General features: G+C 40.4%; 1 protein-coding gene across 1 annotated transcript in view; it reads left to right on the top strand.

Annotated features, from left to right (window-relative positions):
- SGK1 (serum/glucocorticoid regulated kinase 1) overlaps window positions 1-27,313 on the top strand; it is a 71,419-nt gene that overhangs the window by 16,930 nt on the left and 27,176 nt on the right. Inside the window, exon 2 of the mRNA XM_032101783.1 lies at window positions 6,756-6,971. Coding sequence (XP_031957674.1) covers window positions 6,756-6,971 — 216 coding nt within the window. The remainder of the gene's footprint in view (window positions 1-6,755; window positions 6,972-27,313) is intronic.

Below are 27,313 nucleotides of genomic sequence, written 5' to 3'. Positions count from 1 at the left end.
CGTCCAAAGTTTCAGAGGGTGAAAATTCTGCTGTACAGACCACATGGTTGCACAGGCTGTCAGATTACATTTGATACTATTGTGTTGATGGGTGTGATGTTTCATTGAGAACTGCCTGATAATACTGGACCTCCAAGCAGTTTTTTCCACAGTTTCCCTCAAGCCATTCCATCATTCAGTTTACGCTCAGTCCTCAGCAAATGTCTGCAATTTTAGATATCTAATGGCCTATCAAATTTGTCTACAAACTTGTACCTTTTTTCTTTCACACTAACATTACTCCAGGATATGGATCTTCCCACCCTATTCCCAAATCCAACTAAAATCATTGGTCTGTTACAGACACTGGGGCTTAGTGCAGGGAAGTGACTCCCACATCCACAAAGGACCTAATCCTGCAAGACATTATGTCCCTGCATAACCTGCCTTTTCCTTTCCTATATTCATTAGTTTTGAAAGTCAAATGTTCAGCTGTGAAGCCAGAAAAGAAGCTTGTCATGTCCTGGGAAGCACCAGGTTTTCAGAGTCTCCAGAGATAGAGAGGATGCTCCAGCGTGGTCACTGGTGCCACTGGCATCTTCTTCCTCCGAGCAAAAGCCACACCTGCATCGGTGATGGCTCCAGAGAACAGGCTGGTGTTTCTCTCATGGAAAATATTGCTCATGATTACAGTGATGGGGACTGGCTTATGGATAACTGATTAAAGTGTAAAATGTGCTGAGTCGACTGATACCACTGACAACTGAGCCATATGAAATTAAAAGCTGTATCTGTTTGCTATTACATAACAGGAAAAAACTGGAGTGAAAAAAAACCTGGAACTTGGCAAATCTCATTTAATCACATCTGGCAATTTTCTAGTCTGAGATTATCACTGTCGGATATCATGTTTTTAGAAAGTAAAGCAAACAAAGAAACTTCAGCAAACAAGGCTCAGAAAATAAAGGGCCTTTAAAAAAAATACTTGTGTACCTTTCAGCAATGGTACAGGCCATGCTTGGGAAAAGGGCATTTAGAGCTTTTCTCTAACAACAGTCACATTTCAATTTAGTTTGAGATTAGTGAAACATGGCTATATATTAGAAGGGTGCACAAGACTCCTCTGAACTCACTTTTCTTGGAAGAACAGGGAAAATTTTCATCATTTTTGTTTGTTGTCATTGCAAGAAATGCCAGAAATACCAAATAACTTTGACTAGTTCCAGAGTTCCTTTGGTGGTCCAACAAAACTACCAACAGCAAAAAAATTCTAAAATTTGACAGAATGCAGAAGTGTTTATTCCCAGTCATGAAAGTCTGTGAATATGAAGCTGACTGCATTTGTTCAAAATAATTTGTTCTACCTCAATAAATAATAATAAAAAGAAAGTAAAAATGTCATTTGACTTGGAAATGTGAATTTTTTTATTTTGGAAAAGTTGGAATTATTTCCTTTGAAAACCTCAGAACTCTTTCTTTTCAGAAATTATTCAGATGAGTAGTTATATTGAAGCTGATTAGGTTTCACAGATAATTTTGGTAAACTTCCTTTTTCTTGCTTTGCATTTTTCATCCTCTCCAAGCAAGGCAAGACAGGGGTTCTCTGAAGCATTTTGAATTAACTTCTAGCTAATAGCAGTAAGGCAACATTTGACAAATCTCAAGCCTCTCTGCACAAATGGGTACAGCTGATCTCTTGGTCAGCCTTAGAAGGCATCAAGAGACAGCAGCCCTGAGTGTGACAGAGCTGATGTGCAGCTTCAGTACGGTGGCTGACCAGTCACTGTTCAGCACACACCACCAGCTTCTCAGACCCCTGTCCATCTGCCCAGGCCTACGAGGCTGTCCCTTCACAGAATTAGTGTGAGAACTGTGATTCTCAGGAATGCAGCTGTAGTTTAACCAGAAACTGCTGGGTGCTCCACAACAGGCATGTAGTAGAAGCAATTTCCAGCAGATACGGTTTGTTGATGAGAAGAAGGCACAAAGAAACTGTAGTCACGATACAGCAAGAGACACTGGGAGCTCCTTCTGTTCTGCTCAATCCTACTTGGATTATTTCAGACACACTCAGAGAGTCTGCTGCTTATACTCTGTGACAGTGGATGAAATTGCTGGGTGAGATTAAAGGGCCTTGCCTTGGAAACAAACGTACAGAAATCTTCAGAGGAAGTTCAGAAGAGAATTGCTTCCTGCAGTTAGGAGCAGGCTCTAGTTTATTAAATGGTAGATTGATATCACTATAAGAATAAAAAAAGAACGTATTTGAATGATCAAATATTCCTCATGGTGCCACGAAGAATTATGCATCTGGCACTGTGGTATTGGTACCCTGGGGAGACCTTATTACACCTTCCAGTACCTGAAGGGGCCCTACAGGATGTCTAAAGAGAGACTTTACAAGGGCATGTAGTGACAGGAGAAGGAGGAGTGATTTCGAACTGAAAGAGGCTTAGATTATGTACAAGCAAGAACTTTTTAACTATGACAGTGGTGAGGCACTGGAACAGGTTGCCCAGAGAAGTTGTGAATGCCCCATGCCTGGAAGCATTCAAGGTCAGGCTGGATGGGGCCCGGAGCAACCTGGTCTAGCAGGTGTCCCTGCTCGCAGCAGGGAGATTGGAACTAGATGATCTTTAAGGTCCCTTCCAATCCAAACCATTCTATGATTCTATGATCATATAATGCCCTAAATAGTAAATTATCATCTGCTACTTGTTAATCTCAATTTGTCAAATCAGGGAAGAAACTGTGAGAAATTTCTTTAAAATTCTTTTTATTTTTGTGCAATTTAGTGTGGGAGTTTTTTTAGTGGAAGTGAATTCAAAAGAAATGAACCTTTGCACTTTGAATCCTTTAGTGACAGTTAAGATAGCCCAAGTCAAACAGAGCTATAGATCTAAGGCACTTGTCTAATGTAAATATAAGTATTAAAGCCTCAAAAAATCTTTGAAATCTATTAAGGTTAAAACTAGACAAAAGCCTATAGTGTAGACTTACAATTCAGTGACTAATATATACACATAGCATTTCAATAAACTTAAATGAGACACTCTGAAAAGTAACATATAATCTACAAGCATCAATAGAAACCTAAGACCTGCATAGCAGTGGCCACGGAAATTGGTTTTCTTCCAAAGTCTGATCTTGACCTTGCTGCTATGAAGTTGTTGCCAATTCCTGCTTTCAAATGGGTATTTTCAATGCTTTCGGACATGGATATATGTTGAAAGTCAGTGGTGAATCATTGCATTTTCTACACTCTTCTGTGCATTTAACTGTGTTATTTATGAGTTTCAAAATGCAAATGTAGTGTTTGTCTGCAAAGGGATACTGAGGGGAATTAGTCTGAATCAGCTGAAGAAGTAAAATTAGAGAGGAGTTGAATGTCATTAAAGTCCTCCTGAACCTCTCAATTCAGAATAAAACCTGAAATTTTAACTTAGATAAATGGAGTACATGGCTGCAGAGTTAATTAAACCCACCGTAACTCTGAACCAAGCAATCCACACAAGGGCTGAATGTGTATTTACCTAACTTGTGATTGGACCAGCAGGTTTTAGCACATCCATGTAGGCAAGCCCTAGAAGCAACGCACATGCCAGGTGCCGGCACAGCTCCTTGGCAGCCGTAGTAGCCCAGCCCAGCCCAGCACGGCTCCCCTCGGGCGGCTGCCAGGCACGTCGGGGCGCGTGGGCCAAAGGCTTCAGAGGAAAGAAAAACAGCTTCCCTGGGCTTAGCGATGCTGGCCTTGGGTTTCTATTGAAAATTTGTAGATTATATATTACTTTTCATAGTGACTCAGTGAAGTTTATTGAAATGTTAGGTGTGTCTCGCTGAGTCAGCACGGCATTCTGCACTGAGCAGACCGGGCTGGATGTACGTGAACCTGGACTTTGTCCGACCTAAGGAAGGAAAACAGTTTTTAAAGCTCTCCTCTGACAGTGCATTTGAACTGTGGGTGTGCTAACCTATTTGAACTGTTTCCAACTGTTAAAAAGAAAAAAACAATTCCTGCTGTTCCATTCAATCTCAAAGCTGGATGCTCCTGAAATTTTTTCACCTTAGTTTCCCCCAAACTCTGCATCATTAAACAGAACAATAATATGATCAGATCAGTGTTCATAATCATACTTATTTTTCATCTCTCAGTACAGGATATAATGGACAAATAATACGGACCTATCGCATGAAAACTTTGATTTAGTCCAACATTTTTAAACAGCAAAAAGTAATCCATAAAAAAAGATATGTATCTGACTTAAAATCAGGAGTCAGCTTGGAATAAGTGATAGTAAAAAAAATTCTTTAGAATTCAGCCTGAACTCAGGGACCACTTGCTGATGCTAGAGATAGAAGATGCCACCTACACTCTGATGTGTGAAGCTTCATAAAATACACTCTGTGTTACTTTCCCTCAACATTAAAGCACTGGTGGTTAATTTTTAATTTATGATCATTATACTGCAGAATGTATATTTCATTGCCATTAAAAGGTACAGCTACAAGATCATTCCATACCAACAGATTTTGGTGTATCAGAAGTACCCAGGACACATTTTGAGTGCTTTTTCAAACACAGGCAGGCTAGAGATATGTAAATGGAAACACAGGACAGTGAAAAAACAGGTGAAGTTACAATAGAAATTATTGTTTAACTGTATCACTGCAAATGTCATTAATTTGAAATCATAAAACCAAACATCATAGGGTCTAAATGAAAGCTTAAATCCACGTTTACATGTGAATTCCATATTCAATTGAGAAGTCTCAAGGAAAAGACTGGCCTATGTTTCCTGAATTTTTAAAGAAAAATGAACCTGCAGCTCATTGCAGCCCCCATCCTTTTCTGCTGTCAGTTTGCTTCTTCATCCATGCACATTTCTGCACACTGTGTGCACCCATAGAGATATGACTGAAGTTGCATGATATCAAGGAAGAAAGGCAGAACCAGGTCAGAAAACACTTAACTGATCACCAGGTCTAACTTAAAAAGGACAAATTCAACAGATATTTACTTCTCTCAGAATCACATTAAATATTTTGGATGTTTCCCATAATAAAACTACACTGGGAAATCAAGCATGGGGGTTGTTTTGCCACTAATATAATTGTTATTTTCAACACACCAAAATCTGAAATTAGATCAAGACACATAACCACGTAGTTATTTGGGAGGAATAATATATTTAGTGATATGCTTAATAACCATAGAATCAATTACGCGTGGCAAAAAGAATTTTTAAAAAAAATCTGTCTGGGTTAAAAGATTAGTTTCAATATATATTTGTTGAAATGAATTCTGAAAAAAGTAATCCCTCCCCCTACAACTTCAACCCACCAACCTGAAGCTAAAGCAGTCTGGATGGTTTTGTGGGGATCCTCCAGAGCATGGAAGGAGAGGGTAGTATTATCCACACGAACTGACACTAAAACATGCAAATGGGGAATGCACTGGGAAGTGGCTCATTTGCCCACAGAAGGAGAAGTGTTTGCTTGGTTTCCATAGAGAGGAAAGAGAAATTTTCCTAATCTTGAGATTTCCGGCAGGTCAGCACAGCAGGGCAATTGCAGGCGCTTTGCTCATGGAGGAGTGAGCAGCAGAAGGCTGGTTAGAGATGTCTCATTCTGTTTGTTTATCATACGTGATCCTGGCAACCAGTTGCTGTGATATAGACTTCCACTGTTAATCATGCACTTGCCATCCTGCTCATGACTAATGTAACATAAAATGTTTGTTTTCCTGATGTAAAGCATCCTCCAATGGCAAATATCATCTTCTAATGAAGAATGGAGATGCTGAGGTCAGGGACACCAAGATCACAGAGCAAAGAGGTTGCATCCTGTCACTAGGAGGGCTGTCAGCCCTGGCTGTCTCAGCCCTCCCCCTCCAGGCTGGGAGAGTGTGTCCTGAGACATCCCTATCCATCCTTTGCATTCAAATGGCAGATTTCTGATCAGATTCAGTGCAAATATATCACAGCTCACATAGTGGTCTTTTGGCTTTCACAGTGCAAAATAACTTGGAAAAAGAGCTCAGAAAGGTCTCTCACTCCTCACTTAACTCCTTAGAAAATCCAGTACTTTTGATTCACATGGCAGAAAAGAGACAGTCACAGAAGTGAAAGGAAAAGCAAACAAAGTGCACAAGGCTGACACTGTGCCCTGCCAGCGCAGTGTATTATGCTCATAACCAGTGTCCTTCCTGCTGTAGTGCACTGGGACCTAGCTGGGAAGCTACAGGCATGAGGAGAAGGAAGGTTAGAGGAGTCAGGGTCAAAATCTGGGGCAGGTCAACAACCTGCCAACTCTTGAATGGAGTGATAGGAGGCACAGAAAAGGCTGAAATAGTTTATGAAGTCAGAGATGATACAGGAGAAATTGCTGTTGAAAGAAAGGACTGCAGAAAGCAAGTCTTACAATTCTATTCCTGCAAAACCAGTCTGCTTGTTCTCATGGGGGAAATTGAGCTGTTTAGGCTGGAAGTATTTGCTTTGGGTAGTTGTCTCTCTCTTCTTAGCAGTCTACTGTGTATTTCAATATATTTATAAAGCCTTTATTTTGTATATAAACTTATGGCAGACTTGCACAAAGCAGCAAAAAATTCTCAGCATAAAGAGCCTGGCTATGCTGATGTGTGTTCATCCTGACTTGGCCAGGTACTTTCTCCTACAGAAAATTCCCAGTCTGTGCTGTAATCCTCATTGGAAACCCTATTGTGCCATCCCAACTGCTGTAAAGCAAAGAGAGTCCATAATCTCTTTCTGTGTTGGCAGGTGCGGAGGTGGATTAAGAGCCCGATGGTCAACGTTGAAAAGCATCCACAAGCCAGCCTGAAATACCCGGGGTCCACTGTGATGAATTTACCTGCAGGGGATTCAGAGCTTGAGCCTCCACTCTGCCAGACCTGCCTGAGCGACCACCCTTTCCAGCGAGGGATTGCTCCTCAGGAGGTGGAGTCCTGCTCCTGGGAGACCCAGAGAAACAGCAAAGTAAGCCACTCTTTCCTCCCCACAAACTTTGCATGTTTTACGCTGATAGCAGGTCTGTACTTACAGTGGGTCTGTATTTATGAGATTGTGTGCCCTGGAAGAGAAGGGATGCTCCAAAACCTGAAACTCTGCTGACCAAGGCTGTTGTGCACATCTGGGCTCTGCTTTCTACCTTGAAATTTGGTACCCATGAAAAACAAAAGACTCTTCACTAAAGTGCTGTGATGAACTCTCACAGTATTTGAAGAGATTAGCAGTAACAATAAGTATTATTTCCCTGTTTTACAGAAGCTGAGGTGAGGATAGGTGACATCATCCTTCCAAGATAATGAAAAGGACACGGACTTGCTAATTTTTTTCCTTTAGTCCCACAAGACCACCCTTTATCCCCCCTACCCCCCAAACCATGTCTAGCTTTCTTTTTAGAAATTAGAATTTGGCTCAGGGAGTTTTCCCAGACAGGAGGTGGATGATTCAGTGGGTCTTCCTGCAGAAGGGGAACCCTGTTTTTCCTCAAGCCATGTCAGTACTTTATAGACGACACCATTCCTCATCTAGTGCTGGGCAGCTACACACAAATGTGAGGATGGCAAAAGTGTAAGGGCTGAGATGAAATGGTCAAGAAGGGGCTTTTCTGAGGCAGACTTTGGACCTTTCTTTCATCATTCAGCTCCACCTAATCCCTGTGGAGAAAAGCCAAATGCAGAACAGAAAGTTTTGCTCAGAGCCCGTCATCCCTGACAGAATTATCCCTGTCTGGAAATGGTGCACAAAAAAAGGGAGAGAGTTGTAGAAACATAAAAGCAAACAAATAAGAATCTCTCCAAGTACAAAGCAGAGCAAATGTGACAAGGCATTTATCAGAGCCTTAGCATACAGCTCACAGCAGAAACATTTTTTTCAAGCTACATCTGCTGCATTTTTAAACAGAGCAATCCAAGCAGAAGGTAAAAATGGAAGTCCTGTGCTCTTCTGAAACACAGCAAAGGCATTGTGGTGAAACATGTGCAAGTGAAGGAGCTAATTGCTCTTCCATTTTAGTTCATTAAGAAGATTAATTTTGCTCAGGCTGAAGCATTAAAAAAATGAAAGCACCAAAGATGCAGGATTCTGCAAATCCTTTGCCTTGCTGTAAATCACATGTACTCCTCCTGTACAGCCTCACAACTGATTTCCATTAGGTTCCACATGCATATGGGATAGATTTGGCTGAATGCAGATTCCCCTGGACCTCTCTCGCAGTCTCCTTACTGCAGACAGTGGAGAGGCTGCTTACTCAGCAGCTGGAGTCTGCAGCAAGAGAGATATTTTGCACGCTGCTTTAAAAACATCATTATCTGGCAAAAGACTTCTTGGATAAAGCTATCCTGCATAAGGAGCCTTTTAAGTAAGTTAAAGCACAGAGTCCTTGATGTGATTAAATGTAAGGTCACTGCCTCTCTCTCTACAGTAAAACCAGGCAGGAAGCTTTTAATAATAAAGGCTGAAGGAGTTCCGTGTCTGACCTTTTCAAGGTTTAAAGAGAGTTTCTGGGTGAGATCGTGTTCGAGGGTTACAAATGGCACAAGCTGCATAAATGTGAAATAACTCCCTTCACTTTAAACCAATGAACTTGAACAGATAGTTCTGTATTTCAAGGAGAAGAGAACGTGACCTCTGTTAAATCAGCAGGGAGCTTGGATTGTGCCAGTCGTCTCTCCTGGATAATTCTTGTTTCTTTTTCTCCACTGCTCTTCCTTCTCTGTTTTTCAATAATGCAACCAGGTACTGGTATAATGATTATGGTTCCTTTGCGCTGTGCTCAACACCAGCTCATACAAGGGTCCTACTGACCCTGTTCTTTTGCTCAAGGGCAACCTAACTCAAAAACAAATCAGCTGTGAATTATTATTAAAGGCTTATTCTAGGCAACAAGCTTTTTCTGACAGGCTTCAGGCTATTCTGATCAGTTTGAAAAAGGCCTTATAAAAACCAACCTGATTAAAACATGTCACCCAAAGGGACAAATATCTGTATTCCCATTCTTATTACTAACACAGAACAAGGGAAAAAATCATTACTGCTTGTTTACTGTGATCGTAATTATGTAATGGAATCTTTAAAGATTGACTTAGTGTAAGTAAGATTATTTTGAAACTAAAAGTATTTTAAATAATGATTTTTCTTTCTTGCCATATGCCCTCATTTCTACCTCCCCAGGCTTTTCCATTAAGGCATGTGCCAGTTGGAATTTATAAAAATTATTACTGATGTAACCCCTACTAAGTCTCCTCGGTTATTTGTATGATAATGTATTATGTCTGTATTTTGATGACTTTTTTTCTGCTTTGTATACAGTGGACTAGATAATTACCAAGCATTGCCAGAAAATCATGCTAATTTTCACATGACTGGCTTACCTAGGTATATTATTGTTTCTTGTAACCGATGCGGATTAGTTATATGGGAGCTTATATTTGCTCTACTAGTGTAACAGCTGAAGCCCTAGGGGCTTGGACCACTGCCAGGGTAGTGATTTACAATAACCAAACCTCACTTTTCTATGTCTATCTGCATAGTTCAGGTTGCACATAACTCATTGGCTTGATGAAGAGGGTAAATTTGCTTTCAAAATAAATTACCATGCTGTGCAATGAATACCTCATGTGAATAAGCTGGTTTTGAAAGAGTGGGCAACCCACCTCTTAAGAGTTGCATGGCAGTCTGCTAAATAGGGAGAAGCAAACATGGTGAAAATTGGGTGTGATTTAAATCTCTCAGGTGAGGGTTTACCAAGCTGGGTTATAAGAAGCAAATCATACTCACATACACACACACACACACACACACGCACACATAAAATTCTTTCATGCTCTGCGTGACCTCTGTATTCCACTTGCACTGTATTGTTATGTCCTTGTTTCAAACCTTAATATAAATAAGCAAAAGATAGGACCTTGTTAGTGAGCTCAAAATATCTTTCTTTTTTTCCTCAGAGCCAAGAGCTAGGTTCAAGGCCTGTTTTGTTCTTTTCTCTTTGTCTAAAAAAACTTCTTCTGCCCTATCCATCAGCTGGCGTTTGCCCTGAAGCACCACAGACACATCTCCATCTCACAGACCAAAGCCTTGAATGTCTAGAGCTGTCTTTTCTTTCCAAAGCTAAAACCCCTGTGCAGCCCCTGGCTAAGGGATGAGAGCAGGGAAAGGGGCAGCTAATGTGTTCACTCCGTTTAGGCAACGTGACTTCAGATTGTCGGAAGCACGTCCAGTGCGGCTGTGGCAGTGTGAGGGGCGCTCGGGGCGCTGAGCGGGGCGTTCAGCCCCAGAAGGGGCCTGTCCCCATGCCAGGTGCCACATGGCGCGCTTTGATCACTCTCTCTCTGATCACTTCTGTGAGGCAGGCATTGGAAAAGGGATGGAGGCTCCTGAGGCAGCTGCCTTGTCTTCCTCCACCCACAGCAGTCCATCCATGCCTAGTGACTTCTGTAAAGGAGCACCAGGAAAATCTTAATTAGGGCTGCAGGGAATTCAATGCTGCCACCTTCTTGGATAAGTCCTTTGCAGCTTAGTGGAAGTTAATTACTCTCACGGACACTTTTGGATCATAGTATTAGATCCATAGCAGGAATTTATTTTACTATTGAAAGTCATTCAAGGCTCCTGTGTATAGAAGAGCTCTTGATTTCAGTCAGATTTCAGCACTTTACCATATTTCAAGTCTTGCTTCAGAGATGAGGAATGTTGAAAGTAATGTACCCAAGCCAAAGGCTGGGCAATTAATTGAGACAGTTCTACTTACAAATCTCTCCTACAAATAACTTACAGCTTCTAGAAACTTGCATTTGAAATGGGGTAAGAATATGTTTCAGGCAAAATATATTGCACAAAGGGGCATCATAAAAATAAATGCCTTTTAATAGACTATAAAAATGTGGAGATGAAAAAAATCTGACTAGCTCTCCATAAAGAAAGAGTTTGGTGACAGATCTGAGTGGAAAGATGGTTTTCTCATACATTTTGGGTAAATAACCCTCCTACATTTAATAATCTGCTTTGGTAATGAGGCACCCTGTGATTTACACCCTGGTAAGTGCTAGTTAATACACTAACATATGCACGTACACGACAGAGGAAATGAAAATCCTGAAAGCCCAGTAAGGGAAAAAAATACTCCTAAAACCAATATGTGTGAAAAGTGCTGCAATAAAAGACAATTTGGAAAAGAAAAGTAGATTAAAAAAAGGAAGTTTGGGTAACAGAATTACAGAACTGTTCAGTGAAATCAAATCTGGAGAGGACTGTGAGAGGCTCTAATAAACCTAGACAAATTAACAACCTGATGGCAGATTACACTTGATAAGAGACAGAAACACAGTAATGCATTTTGACGGAATAATTATAACTACTCAACACACACTGTTGGGTCCTGAATAAAGTGTGACTGTTCTAGAAGGATGCCACAGAAAGTAGCTTGGCTCAGGTCAATCCCACACTAAGCAAAGCAGAAAATCTCTGCATTTATTTAAGAGTACAGCCCTCCATCCACTGAATCTACTTCTGTCCCATATGGAGTGACATGGGGAAGAACGTCAAATAGATATATCTAGTGTGGGTTAGGACAGAGCAGCAACACCAGGGTAACACATGCCTCTGAAAGGCCTTGCAGAGCAAATTATATCACTTTTTTCTTCATCCATATAGTGAAATCCACATTGAAGTGGCTGGCAGAGACCCTGGTAAGTAGGATCCTTTGGAAAGAGGCTGTCAAAGAGCAAAGGACGGACAAAGAGGCCAATGCTCCCACAAGCCTATAGCACAGGCTGACACTGGTGTGAGCTTTATTGTCTTGCTGGCATACCCCATAAAGTGATTTAGGAAAGACTTATGAAGATCATCTCAGTGAGTTTTGGTTTTTCTTTTGTCCCTTCCTGTTCTTTCTCCAGGAAAAGGAGCTGGAGAAAAAGAACCATATTATTAACATAATTTCAGAAAAATTATGCAGCTTTATATTCCTGCTCCATATAATGAAAAGTAACGAAAAGTAGAAATAGATCTGGAAAGAGAAAATTTAAAAACAACTGAAAAATTCCTATTTAAGCACAGAAACAACAAGAAAATATTGTATAAAATATTTGTGGAATAAAAGACTTAACATTATAAGCAGACTTTAAATATAAAAGCTACAGGGATATGGAACCGTCTGCCAAAACAGAAGACTCAAACTTGTTGACATCTGGCTGAAGTTTCATATATTCATGCATAGAATGTTCCTGCCTTTACAGTTGGTTATTCCAGATTTCAGGGTATGTTTTCCTATGCCCCCTAAGACTGGAAGATGGGGGTTTATCTCACTGAGCTGGGAAACTGTACCTTGTGTTCATAAAAGTGACACACAGAGATAATCTATTGGATAACCCTTTTTTCAATGGTCCATGTTAGACTGACAAGGATACTTGCAACATAATCCTAAGGAAGAAAATGTTAAAACCAGTAAAGGAAATAGTTCCATGCTATGTGTAATTTAACTTCAGACAACCACAACCACTGGAACTCCACAGTTTCTCTTTGACTATTTTTCATGTACAAGTAAACCCAGTCATGATATGCTGCTCCAGAAATGTATTATAGCACTGTCTGAAGATTAAAGAGAGTTTAAGAGAGGAAAGTGGTTCAAGATGAGCAATTAGGACAGTAAAGAAGGTATTTTGTACTTCTCTTCATTCCATAGTTTCTGCTTGTAGAAAGTCTGTCTTTTCTGGATCATCACAAGTCAAAGTTGTAGCTTAATCTTGTGAGTTGACAGTCTCTAACAAAAAAGCCATTTTTCACCAGCAGAGCTTACAGCTATTTCCTAAATAGTTGTTTCTAGGTGGCTACACCGAAGCTCTTTCAGCTAATGACATAAATGCGTCACTAATGAGGTTTTGATGGAATTTGGAATGGAGTATGTTTGAATACTTACCTCCACCCGTAAGTACAGGCTTATTTACCTGCCAGTAGGTCTCTGTGCTTTTGGAATTTGATCATGTGTATATACAAAGACCGAGGACTCAAACATTATTCTATTGCAGATCCTATAGCTTTAGCAAGATGAAAGCAATCTTAGATTTCTCTGTTGCTCAGATTTCTCAGCAGCTGTGAGCATCAGCTGGGAAAGCAACACGTGAGTGAGGTGGGAACAGGCTTTGTTTGAGGGATTAAATCTAAATGCACTACGTAGTTCCATGGGTTTGTAATGGATTGATATACGGTTATTATGGATAATATTTATTTAGACAAGTCAAAAATGTTTAACACAAAGGCATTTTCAGATGGAAATGGCAAAGCATAGTTTGCAAATGCACAGGCTAAAATTATGTGTAATTTCAGTGAATGGGAAAGACTGAATAGCAGACAATTGCCTGTGGGGTGTTTTACAGTCCCAACTGACAAAGAGATTGTCTATACAGCACAGAGCATGTAAATCAGCTACATGGCTCAAAGAAAGGATGTGATACATCAATCATCTGCTTTACAAATATGCAGTGAGGCACTCAGTCATTTGTATGTCCATCACAGGTCTGTTCAAGTGCCACAGACTTAGTAAATTAATTGGACAAGTCAATATCAAAATCTAAAACCATGTTCTCCTCCTTTTTGAATGCTGGTTCAACACTACTGAAGATAATTAGAATATCTCTTATTTTAAAGAAACTGTCAAGTGTTTTCCCTGAGGATATCTACAGCTGGAAAATGATTCATTATTCTTTTCATGGGGTTCCCATAATACCTGAACTGGAAATGACATCCTTTTCTCTCTCTTTCTTAAGTTATTTTTCTTTTAATATGGTATCTATCTAGCACCTTTTTGAGCCAGAGATTTGAATGGCTTTGCTGACAGTCAAAGAGATCAGAGAAAAGTACTCCTTCCTACATTAGTGATAGTAACCTGAAAATACTCAGCAGAGTGGGTATGAGGAATTTGGACCAAACACAGTAGACCAAATTTCTGTTTAATTTTGTTCTGTCATGCAAGACAGACAAAGCTCATTTCTGATTATCAAGTGGTCAGCCCCATAAGGTCAAGAGATTTGCTCACTAGAATTGAAGAATGTTCTCCATTTCTCCAGAATTCAGCTTCTGGTAATATTTAGTACCTGATATCGAAGAAGAAAGTGAACAAAACCAGTGAAAAAGCACTTAGTTTGAAAAGAACTTTTTTTTTTTACAGTCAAATGCTGTGCTAGATTCCTTTGGTCTACAAAGGTTCTATTTAGCAGGAGCAACTGGAGTTTGATTTTAATCTGTTTATTGCCCATCTTGTAATCATTGCTTCAGCTCATTTTGAAGATAATTCCATCCTTCACAGTAGATAAATAAAGGAGTCTGTTGCATTGTGTGACAAGGTCATAAAAACAGTCTGACAGGCAATTGATACTCCCCTCTTAAAGAGTAACAGCACTAAAGATAAAACAAACTCTTTCATATATGTGTTGATAAGACCACATACAGACAGCTAAAGATCTGCAAAATAGCTGGGTTCATCCCCTGGCCAGTTTGTGTCCACCCCTCCCTGCCATGAGACATTTCATGGACTGCCTAGACTGTGCTTTGAATATTGGCAAGGGCTAGTCCTGTATGTCCTTTCTCTCTAAAGAAATTCATCTCTGACTCCAAAACACGTTTCTTAAAGAAAACCTTGTTTCTTCCTCTGGCTACTCTATATGCCCCAGTGTGTCTACCCCTAGAAGTCACAGACATAACTAGATACCCAAAGTGTTTCGGTCAGTGCTAGTAACACAGTGAACAATTTTGTTCTCATCTTAGCATTGGAGATGTTGCATTCCTTTGCAGTTTATAAATTGGTGTCACCATTTTTCCATCTAGAAGTTCTAGATAATGTCTTATTTACAATTTTCCTCTTTGCACAAATAATAATTGGCTAAGAACTCCATAGTAAAGTCATGTATTCTGTAAATCCCATTATAATGTTAGTTAATACACTGCCTGCTGCCCATTTAAGGTAATTTAATGGAATCCACACCCCAGGACTCCTCAGTGTCCCTTCTCTTAGTACAGTGTGCTTGCTCTAAGTCTAATTATAGAGTTTCCATTTTGTGAAATCTTTTCACCCCTCTGAATAGTCAGTTCAGGATGTTCTAAGAGTTTCTGTAATGCACTCTCTGGATTTGACGGATGCATGATAAATCAAATCTTTTGACCGCTTGCATTAATGGAAAAATAATTATTTCCAAAGCAGCAGTGCAGCTGCACAAAAACTTGGCCTGTATTGCATCACACCATATTAACATTTACCATTGAAACAAAAAAAACCCCACCCTGCTCAGGCCCAAAACAGTCACACTCTCTCAAAATTATTTTGGAGCCTTACTGGAAAAGACATTACTGTTTTTAACATCCCGTGGTAGTTTTGCATAAGTTGGAGAATTCATTTTATAGGGCAAAAAAATTTAAAATTTTCTGAGACAGAGCTCAGGGGGATTATGGGGTGGGTGTCATCCCATCTGATTTCTATAAAAGGCATATGAGTCTGGAAGAAGGAGTCAGGCCCATGGGATTTCCAAAGATTAGAAATGCCAGTTTAAAGGAACTGAAAATATATCTAAACCTTCTAATCAAGAAATCCTTAGCTGTGAGCTGTCATATGAAACCATGTGGGGTTTTGCTTTCCTGTGAAATTAAGAATTTTTTTGCAGATAAGTGGACTTACAGACAGAAGTAAAACCAAAACAAAACACAAATGTATTAATTCCAATAAACATTTGACAAGTGATGTGGCAGTACCTGATAACATCTATTGCCTACAGTTACATGCTGAAGTCTTGCACACATTTAAGTGCTTCAGAACAGTGCTGAGCAAGCAAATAGAAAAGACAAAAAGAGGTTAGCTGTATTTCCCATAGGCATTAAGAATGGTCTTAAAGAGAATGTAGTAGGACCCACTCTTGCCCTTGAAAGATAAGAAGAGCTGCTGAGAGGGAGTACCTCCCGCATATTATTACTGAAAGTGTGAAGTGGAAATCTGAGGACTACAATTTAGATAACTGTCAAATCTGTTAGGTGGGGAAGACAAGCACCTCCCTACTCCCAAAGCATATTCTAACTACTACTCGGTAATAAGCTTGTCCAGGTGAAAATGGAAGATGCTGTGAATGCCTCCTTTTGCAGCTGCATCCCTCTCTAAGAGCACACACAAAACCTTGAAGCTTGCTTGAACCCTGGGCAGCCTTCCTGAGACCCCTTATTTGGGTATTAAGGGGTTGCAGGTTGAAGTACAGGTGCGAAGGAAAGTTACAGCTCCTGCCTGCTTCCTAAAGGTCTGATTCTTGAGAGTGGCCAAGATTTGCCATCGGGGATTCACCTCGATTTCAAGCAGACTCGTGGAAGGCAGGAGAAAGAGATCTGATTTCTACAGGTTGGAAAGACCTGTCAAAATTGGAGCATTTGTTGACAGGCTTGGTCTATTAGATACAAACAGGGATTAATGCCCTTGAGAAGCTCTTCAAAAGTCGCTCTTGAAAGGCAGGAGTTAGATAGCTGATGCTAACATTTTTCCCTCTATTGTCAAGATATTGGCTGTTGTTACTCTTACTATGAAGCTCCTAGTGCTGCTAAACAGGTACCTGCACAGGTTCCTATAAACTTAGAGTTACAGATTATACCTAGAAGGCTGATGTCTAAAAGCCAGCATTTATTAAGATGAAGATGTTTGGTTTCTTAAGGATTTTTTTTTTAAATCTAGCCTGCAGGAGCTGAGGCTCTTTGAGAGATAAAGATATTTTGGCTTAAAAAGCAGTCCTTTCATCAAAACAATTCCCCAAGCCCCAAGATACATTTACTGAAAGAAAAATATAGCTACACGCAAAGCCAAATGCATACAGAAATACAACACAATCCTTTTTTCTACATAGTAAATGACAGCTACTGAGGGAATGGCTACAGATGAAAAGAACAAACTAGCTTTCTTTTCAAAGCACCAAAGGGAAACACATGGAACAATGAAACTGTTGAGTAAACTCTGTCAAGATAAATATCATATATCTGAAAAGAAAAGTATCTTTAAAATCCGACTACTATAACTGGAAGAATTTCGGACATCTGTGTACTTCAATCATCAGTTGTTTTTGTCAGAATTGGAAGTCCAGAATTTTTCTGTTTAGTTTTGCTTCCCCATGCATCACTGAAATGTTACAAAGTTTTCAGTTCCAGCTGACTCTGAGGGTGGCTTTTGTTTTTCAAATTCAGCATGTCAGCTAACTATGCTTATTATATTACGAATGTGTCAAAATAGCATTTAATATCAACATTTGGATTGATTATAAGCATTGATACTGACAAAGTTGTCAGAAGTGACCAGCAATGTTAGGTGCTTTGCTTCTTGAATGCACAGGCACTGAGCTATTTAATAACTTTGCAGAAAGTAAAAAAGGCCCCTCATATGCCAGGGACCAGTGCAGGGCTCAGGCCAGGATCTCAGAAACTGTGGCACTCAGAGCCGGCAATACCTCTAGGAACTCTTTCTCATTATTTCTCATAATTGAAGCTACTCAGCAGTGACCTTCAGGGATAACAGTTTTTAAAAGGAAGTGCTCCCCTCTCTAGGAGCACACAAGGCAATATGATGAGAAGGGAACTTCTGCTCTACAGTGAAGTTACATAGTTATTGCTAGTTTTCACTGTCTTATTTTGGTTCACATTCTGGCTAGATAATGAAGCAACTGCCTGGGAGGGATTTTCAAATTCTTCAACTTCGATCAATGCAATCTTGTCCTGAGGAAGAGATAGAAAAACTTCTGCCAGTACTGTGTTATCCAGTGTGATCTGCAGAACATACATGCCCCATGTGCAAGCAGACCAGAGTTTTGTGACCACATCAATTTCTAAAAGCTACGTGAAACAGGGATGACATAACGGTGCAGCAAAGTGAAGTTCTTACCACAGGTTGTGTGGCTGTTTGAACACATTGCATATTCAGGATGTCACTTCACACATGAACTGCAGAGTAACTTTCCACTCTGATAAAGCACTGCTTAATACTTTCCACACTCTACAGTTTTGGGTGGACTCTGAATATCAGGAACTGGAAATAGAAGACATACGTAAAAGATTTTTATGCTCAGGTAGTTCCTTGGTCAAAATGTGCCTCTTGTACTTGCTGCATTATAGGCACAACTGGAAGACGAAACTCAACCGCAAACCTGTCATTTCCTGCACTACTTACAGCCACTTCATTTCAAGGTTTTGCCTGCATTTGGAGGGGCATTTCACACTCAATTCAGAAGACACTCTAACCACAGATCTGGCCCCTCCTTGTCCTTCCAGGCTTGTCCCTGGTGGCAGTGATTGTAATCTTTGTCCCCTTTGTCCTCTTACAGCTGTGGAATTGCTGCTGTAGTCTGTGAATCTGTGTTTTTACCACATTAGCACATGCTGAAGTCTTTAGTGAACCTACGCTTGCCCCAGTCTATAACTGGAGGAGCACAAGAAAAAGGCAATTTGGACACTCTCCAAACCTGTTGCTGCAAAACTCAGATTGTATCACTGCCATGGATGCCATTAGCAGCCTGATTCTTCCTTACATTTCATTCCAGCAATACTGAGAAGAGTGGAAATAAGACCTTTAGGAATATTTGCAGATATATAACCCCATACAGCTTCCTTTATGAGCTGTCAGCAGATCTTCAGAGGTTGTTGTTCCTTTCTAAGTTTTGCAAAAGTGTTTTGGGGAGGGGAAAAGGGTCTGGTGCCTTCATAGAACATTTGTCAATATTATTTTTCTTTCAGTGAAACTGCTGTGTATGCTGAGTTTTGAATTTTCGGTGTCTTGGCAGCAGTCTTGTGGTGAGGCTGATAGAAACAGACTTGCTCAATTCTGTTACAACCTCAAAATCTGTTTGGCTCTAGCTTGATTGTTGCCAGTTTTGGGTGGGTTGGAATCATATGCTATCATTTCACTAAGAATGCTGCTTCAATTTCTTTGAGGGGGAAGCATAGGGTCTTCTTGGACCAAAGCCACAATTTATAAATCAATTAATCCTGCTGATGGTCTTAGTGATAATGATGGACCACTGGTTATACTACATCCTCTTTGAAGTTTTGTGGGCAGCTGGAAAGAAAAACACCTGCATGATGAATAAATCTTTTGGAGGAATGGAAAAACTGAATCTCTGACTCTTTAACCACAAGTGGGAACTTTCTCCAGAGAGATCTGTAGCTATGAACCAGCATTCTCATATCTGATTAGGTAACTAAATGCAAGCAAATACTTGTGCTGTGAAAAAAGGAGCGACTGCCTTTCAGAGTTGCAATGATTGTTGACACTTAAAAGTGTGTTAAATCTTTTCCCTCTTAACAAATCCCATTTTTCTTGCTGCTATGACTAGACATAAAGTGAATTGGAAGAGAAAGTATTAACACATCCAGAAGTCTTGTTTTGGTGCTTTTATGATTTGAAATAAGCAGTGAAATATACCTTTTTCTTCCCTTACCTCTCAAAACACATGGCTAGAGACAGTTCACAGCAGCAGAGACTAAGGACCAACATATATGCTCAGTGGACATGAGAGTCGTCGGGTATTTTATGCTGAACCTTTGGCCAGCCCTTTTGTGCAAGATCACGTCTTGTTAATGATGACAGCATCAAATATCAAACTGTCAAATGTTCAGAGCTAAGACTGTTCGCAAATGCAAAGCCAGACAGCAAGGACCATACAGGCCCTACTCATTCATTCCTTAGAACCTGTATTGTGGATTGCAACTGGAGGAAAGAAATTTGGTTTAAGTGTGATTTAAACCAGGTTTCAGCCAAACTGGATATTGCTGTGTGGCTGATCAGTGTAAAAAACATCCATCCAGATAAGAATGATGTTCATATAGAACTTTATGGCTTAAGTCCCTCAATTTATTTCTTGGGTAGAATGAAGTTTTAGAGGTTTTTTACACCAACACTATCCCAAAGTCATGTCTTAATGCCAACATGTATGTTTATACTGACATACAAGTTGTATTGTACCCAGGGTGGCTGACAGCAAAAGCAGAGAGGGATAGGACGCTGGACACCTAAGCTGCCTTGACAGCCAGTCGTAGGGAAGTGTTGGAAATGATCCCAGTACTGTTGACAGTGGGTGAGCCCATACTGAAGCCACTCAAAGGATGTCAGAAATGCTTTGGTGGTCACCATGCTGTTACTCTCCCCAGTGCTGGGAGCTTCCTCAGGACAGAGCCATTGTTAGGCAGGTGGGGGATACCTCTGTGACTGGCTTCAATGCAGTGGGCATGTGTTGCATGCTAACTTGCATGAGTGACCCAGCCTCTTTTTTTTCCTGTCAGCAGAGCCAGAAGAAACCCACTGATAAGAGCTAATCATACCCCTGACATAGCAGTAACCTATCCATTTAAGTATTTTCAGTGTCTATACCTGTTTCTAAATGGCAAATAACAATCACTGTCCTCATTATCAGGGCAGCATCACTCCACCTCCACCACCTCTTGCAAAATATGAGTGTAGAATAACACGGGCTTGTCATAGTTGCATATAATTACATTTCAAGTTTTGCACTCACACAGCATACAACAATGGCACTATTTAGACACCCATTTTTGTCCCATATACAGCTTTGCTTCATTTCTTCCTCTCAGCATTCAACCATTGCAACCATAAATGAACTTAAGTAAAAAAGTACAGATTTTGCTAATTTGCTTTCTTTCCCTGCAGATATTTGTCTCCTGAAGACAGTGAGATTTTTCATTGTTTTAAACAGAGAACAAGATTATTTCCTCACTATGTCACTGAGTTGTCAGAAATTAATGGAAATATGATTTTAAGTATAGTATAGGTAGACAATGACTCTCCAAAAAACATTTTGCTTCTAAGCCTCATTTCCTTTTCATTTTCAGGTCAAATGATTCCTTAGCAGGGAATATGAAATGGAGAATGATCAGGCACTTTAAACAGAAGGGGTCAAACCTAAGTATAGTAGACAATCTCTCTTGTAATAATATGTTCTTGACCTTGCTGTCACAGTACAGAACTGCAGTACTATGAAAATATCAACACTTCCCAGTCAGTAGGATATTGAAGCTGTCCCTAGAGTAAGTGACATTGGCTTCCTCAGGATATGTACATCTCAGGCAGTGGCAGTGGAAGTCTCGATGAAGCAGGGCAGTTGGTGAGTGCACCATGCACTTGCTACTGGTGGGTCCAGGTAGTCATCTGCTCCTCCTTCAGCCTCACCTTCTGTTTTCAGTCAAGCATATCTGCCCCTCTTCCTGTACAAATAAGTTTGTGTTCCAGACAAGCATCCTTGTACACAGGGACAGAGACGACTGTAGAGAGCTCCCCATCACTGCCAGCATAGACATCGCACAGGGCTAGGGGACACAAGAGGGCTTAGGCTATGGCGGCATTTAGGGTGGAACAGGACACCTGGCTACTACCAGGAGAACATATAGGTCTCACAGAACCCGTCAGATAAATTGCTTCTGATTCTCTCAACAGCTGTAAATCTCAGCTGGCTCAGGGTGGACCCTGCACACATCAGAGCCATAATCCTTCTCCTCTCACCAAGTTGCCAAGATCTGGAGCTGTGCTGCAACAAAACAAATAATTCAGGAACAAATTTAGCCCTTTTCTTGAGTAATTCACCCTTTTCTGAGCAAATCCTATATATGTGAGGTTTTGAAAGCTTATTAGTCCTGTTGGCAGAATTTCAGATCCACTGTCTCACTTAACCGAATTCAGTCCCTTTGTATCTGAATATATGGCAGAACTGGAAGCCTTGGAAAAATGATTCCCAAGTTCTTGATGAGCATCAAGAAAATACACAGAGAGAAAGGGCTTCTCCACTGGTATAAACCCCACTGTATGTGTAAATTGATTGTCATACTTATGTAAGAATGTATTAGGGGATATCACTTCATCACGAAAATTAATTGGAGGATTGGAAACTAAAGCCTATTCCAGATTCTTTGAACTGAGATTTGAGTTTGAACAAATCTTCAAACTCTTTGTTATTTAGATTTTCCTCTGTAAAATTGAGATAATTAATCCTTTGGCTCAGTACTTCAAGATGCCACATATTATCAATTTTCTCTGGCTCATGGAAGGCATACATCACTGCATGAGCAGTCACCGCTTTAATTTCTTGCCACATATAGAAAAATACAGAACAAAACAATATTGCATCTAGTTTTCTCTACTAGTTCCCAGGACAGAGTGAGGATATAGTCTAGAAGGCATTGTGATAGTTAAACTGCAGTCTTTAGGTTGACCTCCTTAAGACTACATAAAAAAGGAAAAATGGCAATAAATCCCATTTTTTTGATAGTCTAGACAGGTTTTCTGTTTCTATTACACCTTATTTTGGAAAACACAACCAATGTTAATTAAAGGTTGGGGGTTTTTTTATGAACTTGATTTAGGATATAGGTCGTGTTATTGTGAGTCAACTGGAAGGACTCAAATTTATAGTTCTGTTTGCTAGTTTGTAGGAACTGTGTGTGTTTTTCCTTGTGTCAAATGCAAGATTGCTTAACCCTGGATGAGAGGGCCATGATGACTCCATTAAAAATGAATTTGAGAGGCAACTTGACTGTGGCCTACAAATATCTCCCTGGTGAAGCAGCTACTTGTAACACAAAGCTCTTCAAAGAAAAGATATAAAAGCAAGACTGGAAGATCAAGCAAAAGCAATCAATAGGAAAAAAAGTGAAAAAAATGTTGAACAAATAACTCATATAAGGAAAGGTGGATTTTACATCGCTGGAAATCCTGAAGTCCAAATCAGACATTAAATGCCGGAGGTGAGGGGGTGAGGTAGCAATAAATATGGCAAGATTCCATAGCCACATTATGCAGAATATTAGGCAAGATCCTTGTATCATCTACTTCCAAATCTACAGTCATGTACCTGAATTTCCTCTCCATTCAGCATTGTCTGGTCTCAAGATTCCTATTCAGTCCCATGGAACAAAACACAGATATGAATCTGAACCCAAATTCAAACTCTTTCAAAATCTGAGGCTAGAAACCTTGGATCTCATATTCTGGCTTTAATGAATTTTTACACTAAAAGAGAAAAATGTAGCTTTAAAAAAATGTTCCATTCAGTGCTCTCTTACTTCCACCACTTGACATAAATAAAGCCATTGACTGCTTTATAATGATCAATCCAAATAACATTTATATGCATTGTTTGGATTCGTGTAGTTCTACTGTAGAAAAAGCACTGGTGAAATTTCATGTAAGTGTAGGTAAGAAAAGTGCTGATTTTCACTTCTGCTTGTTCCATGACTTTGTTTTGTCAGGAGGAAGGATTCCTTCACTAACTGAACAGGTGATATAGCTACAGCATGCTGTACATTCATAATGAATTGCTGTTTGACGCAGCATTTACACTGCACTGCAGGTTTGCAGTTTCATTGTCCCTGGGACCCTGTCCTGTGAAGCACAACACAGTCCCCCCTCCTGTTACACCAACCAGTCCCATTCAAACTGATCTAGTTCCCAGCATCATCAAATACAGCTCTGGTTTACGCTGTTGAAGGCAATGAATCATAAAAGCTCTGATTCATAGAATGTTCAGTCATGTCCCTGAGCTTGGCTTTAGGCTGGGATAAGGTCTTTGGTTCAAAAACACAGTTAACCCAGTGCCAAATATGTCCTTCTGCAGAAAAATGCATCTTCTGTCCCCTGGCAATGGTCAAGCAACCTCTGGAAGAGGGTTATGTCATTATGTTTTTGCAGGTTAGATGTGAGCTACTCCAAATAGCTTGAACCTGAACAGATTAGCAGCAAGTTTTACAATATCTTATGCATCTAGTTATGCTATTAGATCTTCGTGCTCTGCTTTAACTTAGTTTTTAGTCCACCAATAACATGTGTTTCTCCCTTCCCTGATAATCTTAACTGAACAAAACATTGCCACAAATAATAAGGTTTCTCAAAACGTCGAGGCAAAAGCCTGATATTTATTGAAAATTAAAGTTGCTATCTGATTGTAAGATTGCTTTAATGAAAGGAGGACATATTTTCCAATAATTAACAGCACCACCGAGTGCTTTTTTGTTATTTAGCAAAGATATGGCAGGAAATTATTTGAATAAATCAGTAACACAGTTGAAGAACATTATTGTTTTCAGTCTTGGTGATTCTTCATGGAAGAGCATCCTTCAGATCCCACTGGCGTATCTATATTGTGGCTGTCCCACAGACAAAAGAAAATGTATTTTGCTAAGATAGAAAACCCTCTTCTCCTGAGAGATAAATAAAGACACCTCTGCCTTTGCTGCTCTGTGTTGTGTGTTTATGGTAGTAATAGCCCGGGGAGCTGTGCCTGAAACTATGAGCGCCTGCAGCTCGCTGTACCCAGGACTGGCACCCTTTGCAGAGATGGTGTCCAAGGATGCAGAGTATTGTGTGGAGCAACACAGAGCTTGGAGAAACAGCATTGCAGCACATGAAATGGCTTTCTCTCACCTTGCAGCTCACTTAGTTATGGCCTTTAATTATGGCCCTGTGATGCAGCACAATCAAACCCAGTCCAAGTCATGGTTGGTTTATGGAAATCTGCACCACTGCTTTTTCCACCCATGGGAAGAACTTAGACTTTTCACAATTTTTAGAACAGCTATGTAAACCTTTGAATATTCTTTCATAGGAAGGTTGGGAGAACCTGCCAGTAAGAAGCTACAGGAGCCATGTGCTGGTCTAGGCAACCTCAGATTCCAGACTCACCTGGGGTTCTTGCTTTGGACACCAGCATGGGGACATCCAGTCTATTCTCATTTTAGAAGCTGCAGATGACTGTGGTCACCAGCAGTGGTGACAGCCCTTCCTGGGCGCTAGGCCTGGTGATGGTGGTCTTGGCAGATGTTTTGGACATTTACTCAGGTAACACCACTGAGACTTCAGGAGTGCTGAAGTCGTCATGTCAAGAGAAGTATGGATGGCTCCCATTCATTTCAATGGGTAACTGGCTGTTATGACTGATTGTAGAAATTTTAGCCACCAACTTTATGGATGTTTTAACTTTAGGTGAATGTTTCACAAACACACAGAGCTAATGCATGCTTGGCCCTGTCACTTTCTGATGTTTTTGTCATTGGAAGAGATTGTCTACAGGAATTAAGCTGTAAATCAGAATATGCTAACTGTCATAAAAGATTCAGTGACTTATTTGTACAATTGATAACCTCAAGCAAAACCAGGATATTCATTGTCACCCCACTGGCAAAAATATGCTGGATTCCCAGGCTATGTCTTGCTGAATAAGGTAGATCCTCTACAGGACTCCAGAAAACAGCAGTGAAAGCAGACAGTTTAATAAATGAGTATCATTTTGTATCTATGAGCAACATCTTTTCTTTCTAATACAAAGAGGCTGTGGTATTTAGTCTAGATAATATATTCTGCTTCCACTGTTGGTATTGATGTTCTTTCAAGTGAACAGAATATGCAGCCAATAATGAGCTCTTGCTGTTAAGATGTTCAGCAATGAAATAATTAACAAAGTTGATGTGTAAATTAGGCTTCAGAGTTGAAACTGCCTTTGTAAACCACATTTCTCTGGCTCTTGGTTCAGCAGAGCAGGTGGGAACTGGCTGAAAGCTAAGCAGCAGCAATCCCTCTACAAGCACATGCATTAGAGTCACAGGTCACTTCTAGACCAAAAGTGCTACCTGCCTTGCTAACATTGTTTTGAGAGAATAACATGTCTTCTTTAAACCATCTTCTTTCCCATTTTTTGGTGCTCTCCACCCCTGATACCTTGCTGTGTGCAGTGAAGGAATGTGGACCCCACACCACAGCAAAGGAGGAAGCAGTTTCCCCAGGTCTCAGCTCCTTTGGGGCTCCTGCAACCACAGAATCATAGGGTAGTTTGGGCAGGAAGAGACCTTAAAGATCATTTAGTTCCAACTCCCCTGCGATGGGGAGGGACACCTTCCACTAGACCAGGTTGCTTGGGGCCCTATCCAGCCTGGTCTCGAACACTTCCAGGGATGGGGCATCCACAACTTCTCTGGGCAACCTGTTCCAGTGCCTCAACACACCCACAGTAAAGAATTTGTTGCTAATATCCAATGTAAACCTACCCTCTTCCAGTTTAAAGCCATTTCCCCTTGTCCTGTCAGTACATGCACTTGTAAAAAGTCCCTCTCCAGTCTTCCTGTTGGCCCCCTTTATGTACTGAAAGCTTCTATAAGGTTTCCTCAAAGCTTTCTCTTCTCCAGACTGAACAGCTCAACTCTGTCTAGCCACAGAGACACTTGTATGAATGTCTGGATGCCCTTAACCTTTCCCATATTGGATGCCATGGGAAAGATGAGCTTTTTCAGAGTATCTCATGAAGTATTTGAATTTCAACAGCCTTTCCCATTCCTTGTCCCACACCAAGAACGGGTAGCTAGTCTGCCTACCCTGTCTCTTTCCCAGTCTTTCTTTTAGGGGTGGTCTCCAGGCTGAGGACACAACAAGACACATTACAGCTGAAGAGAACTGTGTGCCTGGGTTAAAACGAGCAGAGAAGGAAGTGATGCAGTTGCTATTTTATTAAACATTTATAAAGGCTGCCATCCTTTTACTTTCTAAAGCAAGAAAAAGCAGGATCATGCAATTAATGGCATATTTGCCCAAGATATACAAAGCACTGAATGTTAGCCAAAATCGGTACTTCAAGTTAAGTGTTGCTTGCACTGACATATGAACTTCTGACTTCTACTTCCCTTTATCTTCTTCCAGTGACACTGAGATAGGAGAAAACTCAAAACATAGTCTAGTGCTGTTAAACTCTGCTTCAGAGAAAGAGCCTCCAACATGGTTTACCCCTTGCAAATCAAAGGATGTAGTGTTCCACAGCTGATTCCTAGGGCAAGGCTTAGTGGGAGCAGTCCCTCTCACCTGGGCAGTTGGTCTTTCACGGTCACATTATTGGAGTACAAGAAATGTGGGAAGGGAAAAGTTCTGCTTTGTGGTATGAAAAATGTGCTGGTTAGTATACGGAGTCACTAGTGTATGGGTATTATTTTAAAGTATTTGATCTGCTGAGGTCTTATCTGCTGTGGCTTATGTGTACTCAGCTACCACAAAGACTTGGCCACTTGCATTAAATTTCTTGTCTCTTTTCCCCTCACTGAACTTTAAGCTTGGGCAATGTCAGCTAGGAAACAGACTTAATCCAGCATTTTACAAGCACCGTGGTAAGGATTTGACTGCCAAAAATGAAAAAAAAACTTCTTCAGTGTAACTGTTTATAGAATTGAACGACTGATTGGTAGTATGTAAACATAATCCAGGAAAACATACAAAAGAAACATTCTGCATACATTAACAAGTGGGCTCTTCTTAAGGAGGCCTCAGGTTTTAA

Source organism: Corvus moneduloides, chromosome 3 (assembly GCF_009650955.1).
Source record: "Corvus moneduloides isolate bCorMon1 chromosome 3, bCorMon1.pri, whole genome shotgun sequence".
Classification (NCBI taxonomy): Eukaryota; Metazoa; Chordata; class Aves; order Passeriformes; family Corvidae; genus Corvus; species Corvus moneduloides.
This window is presented reverse-complemented; position numbering and strand designations above follow the sequence as displayed.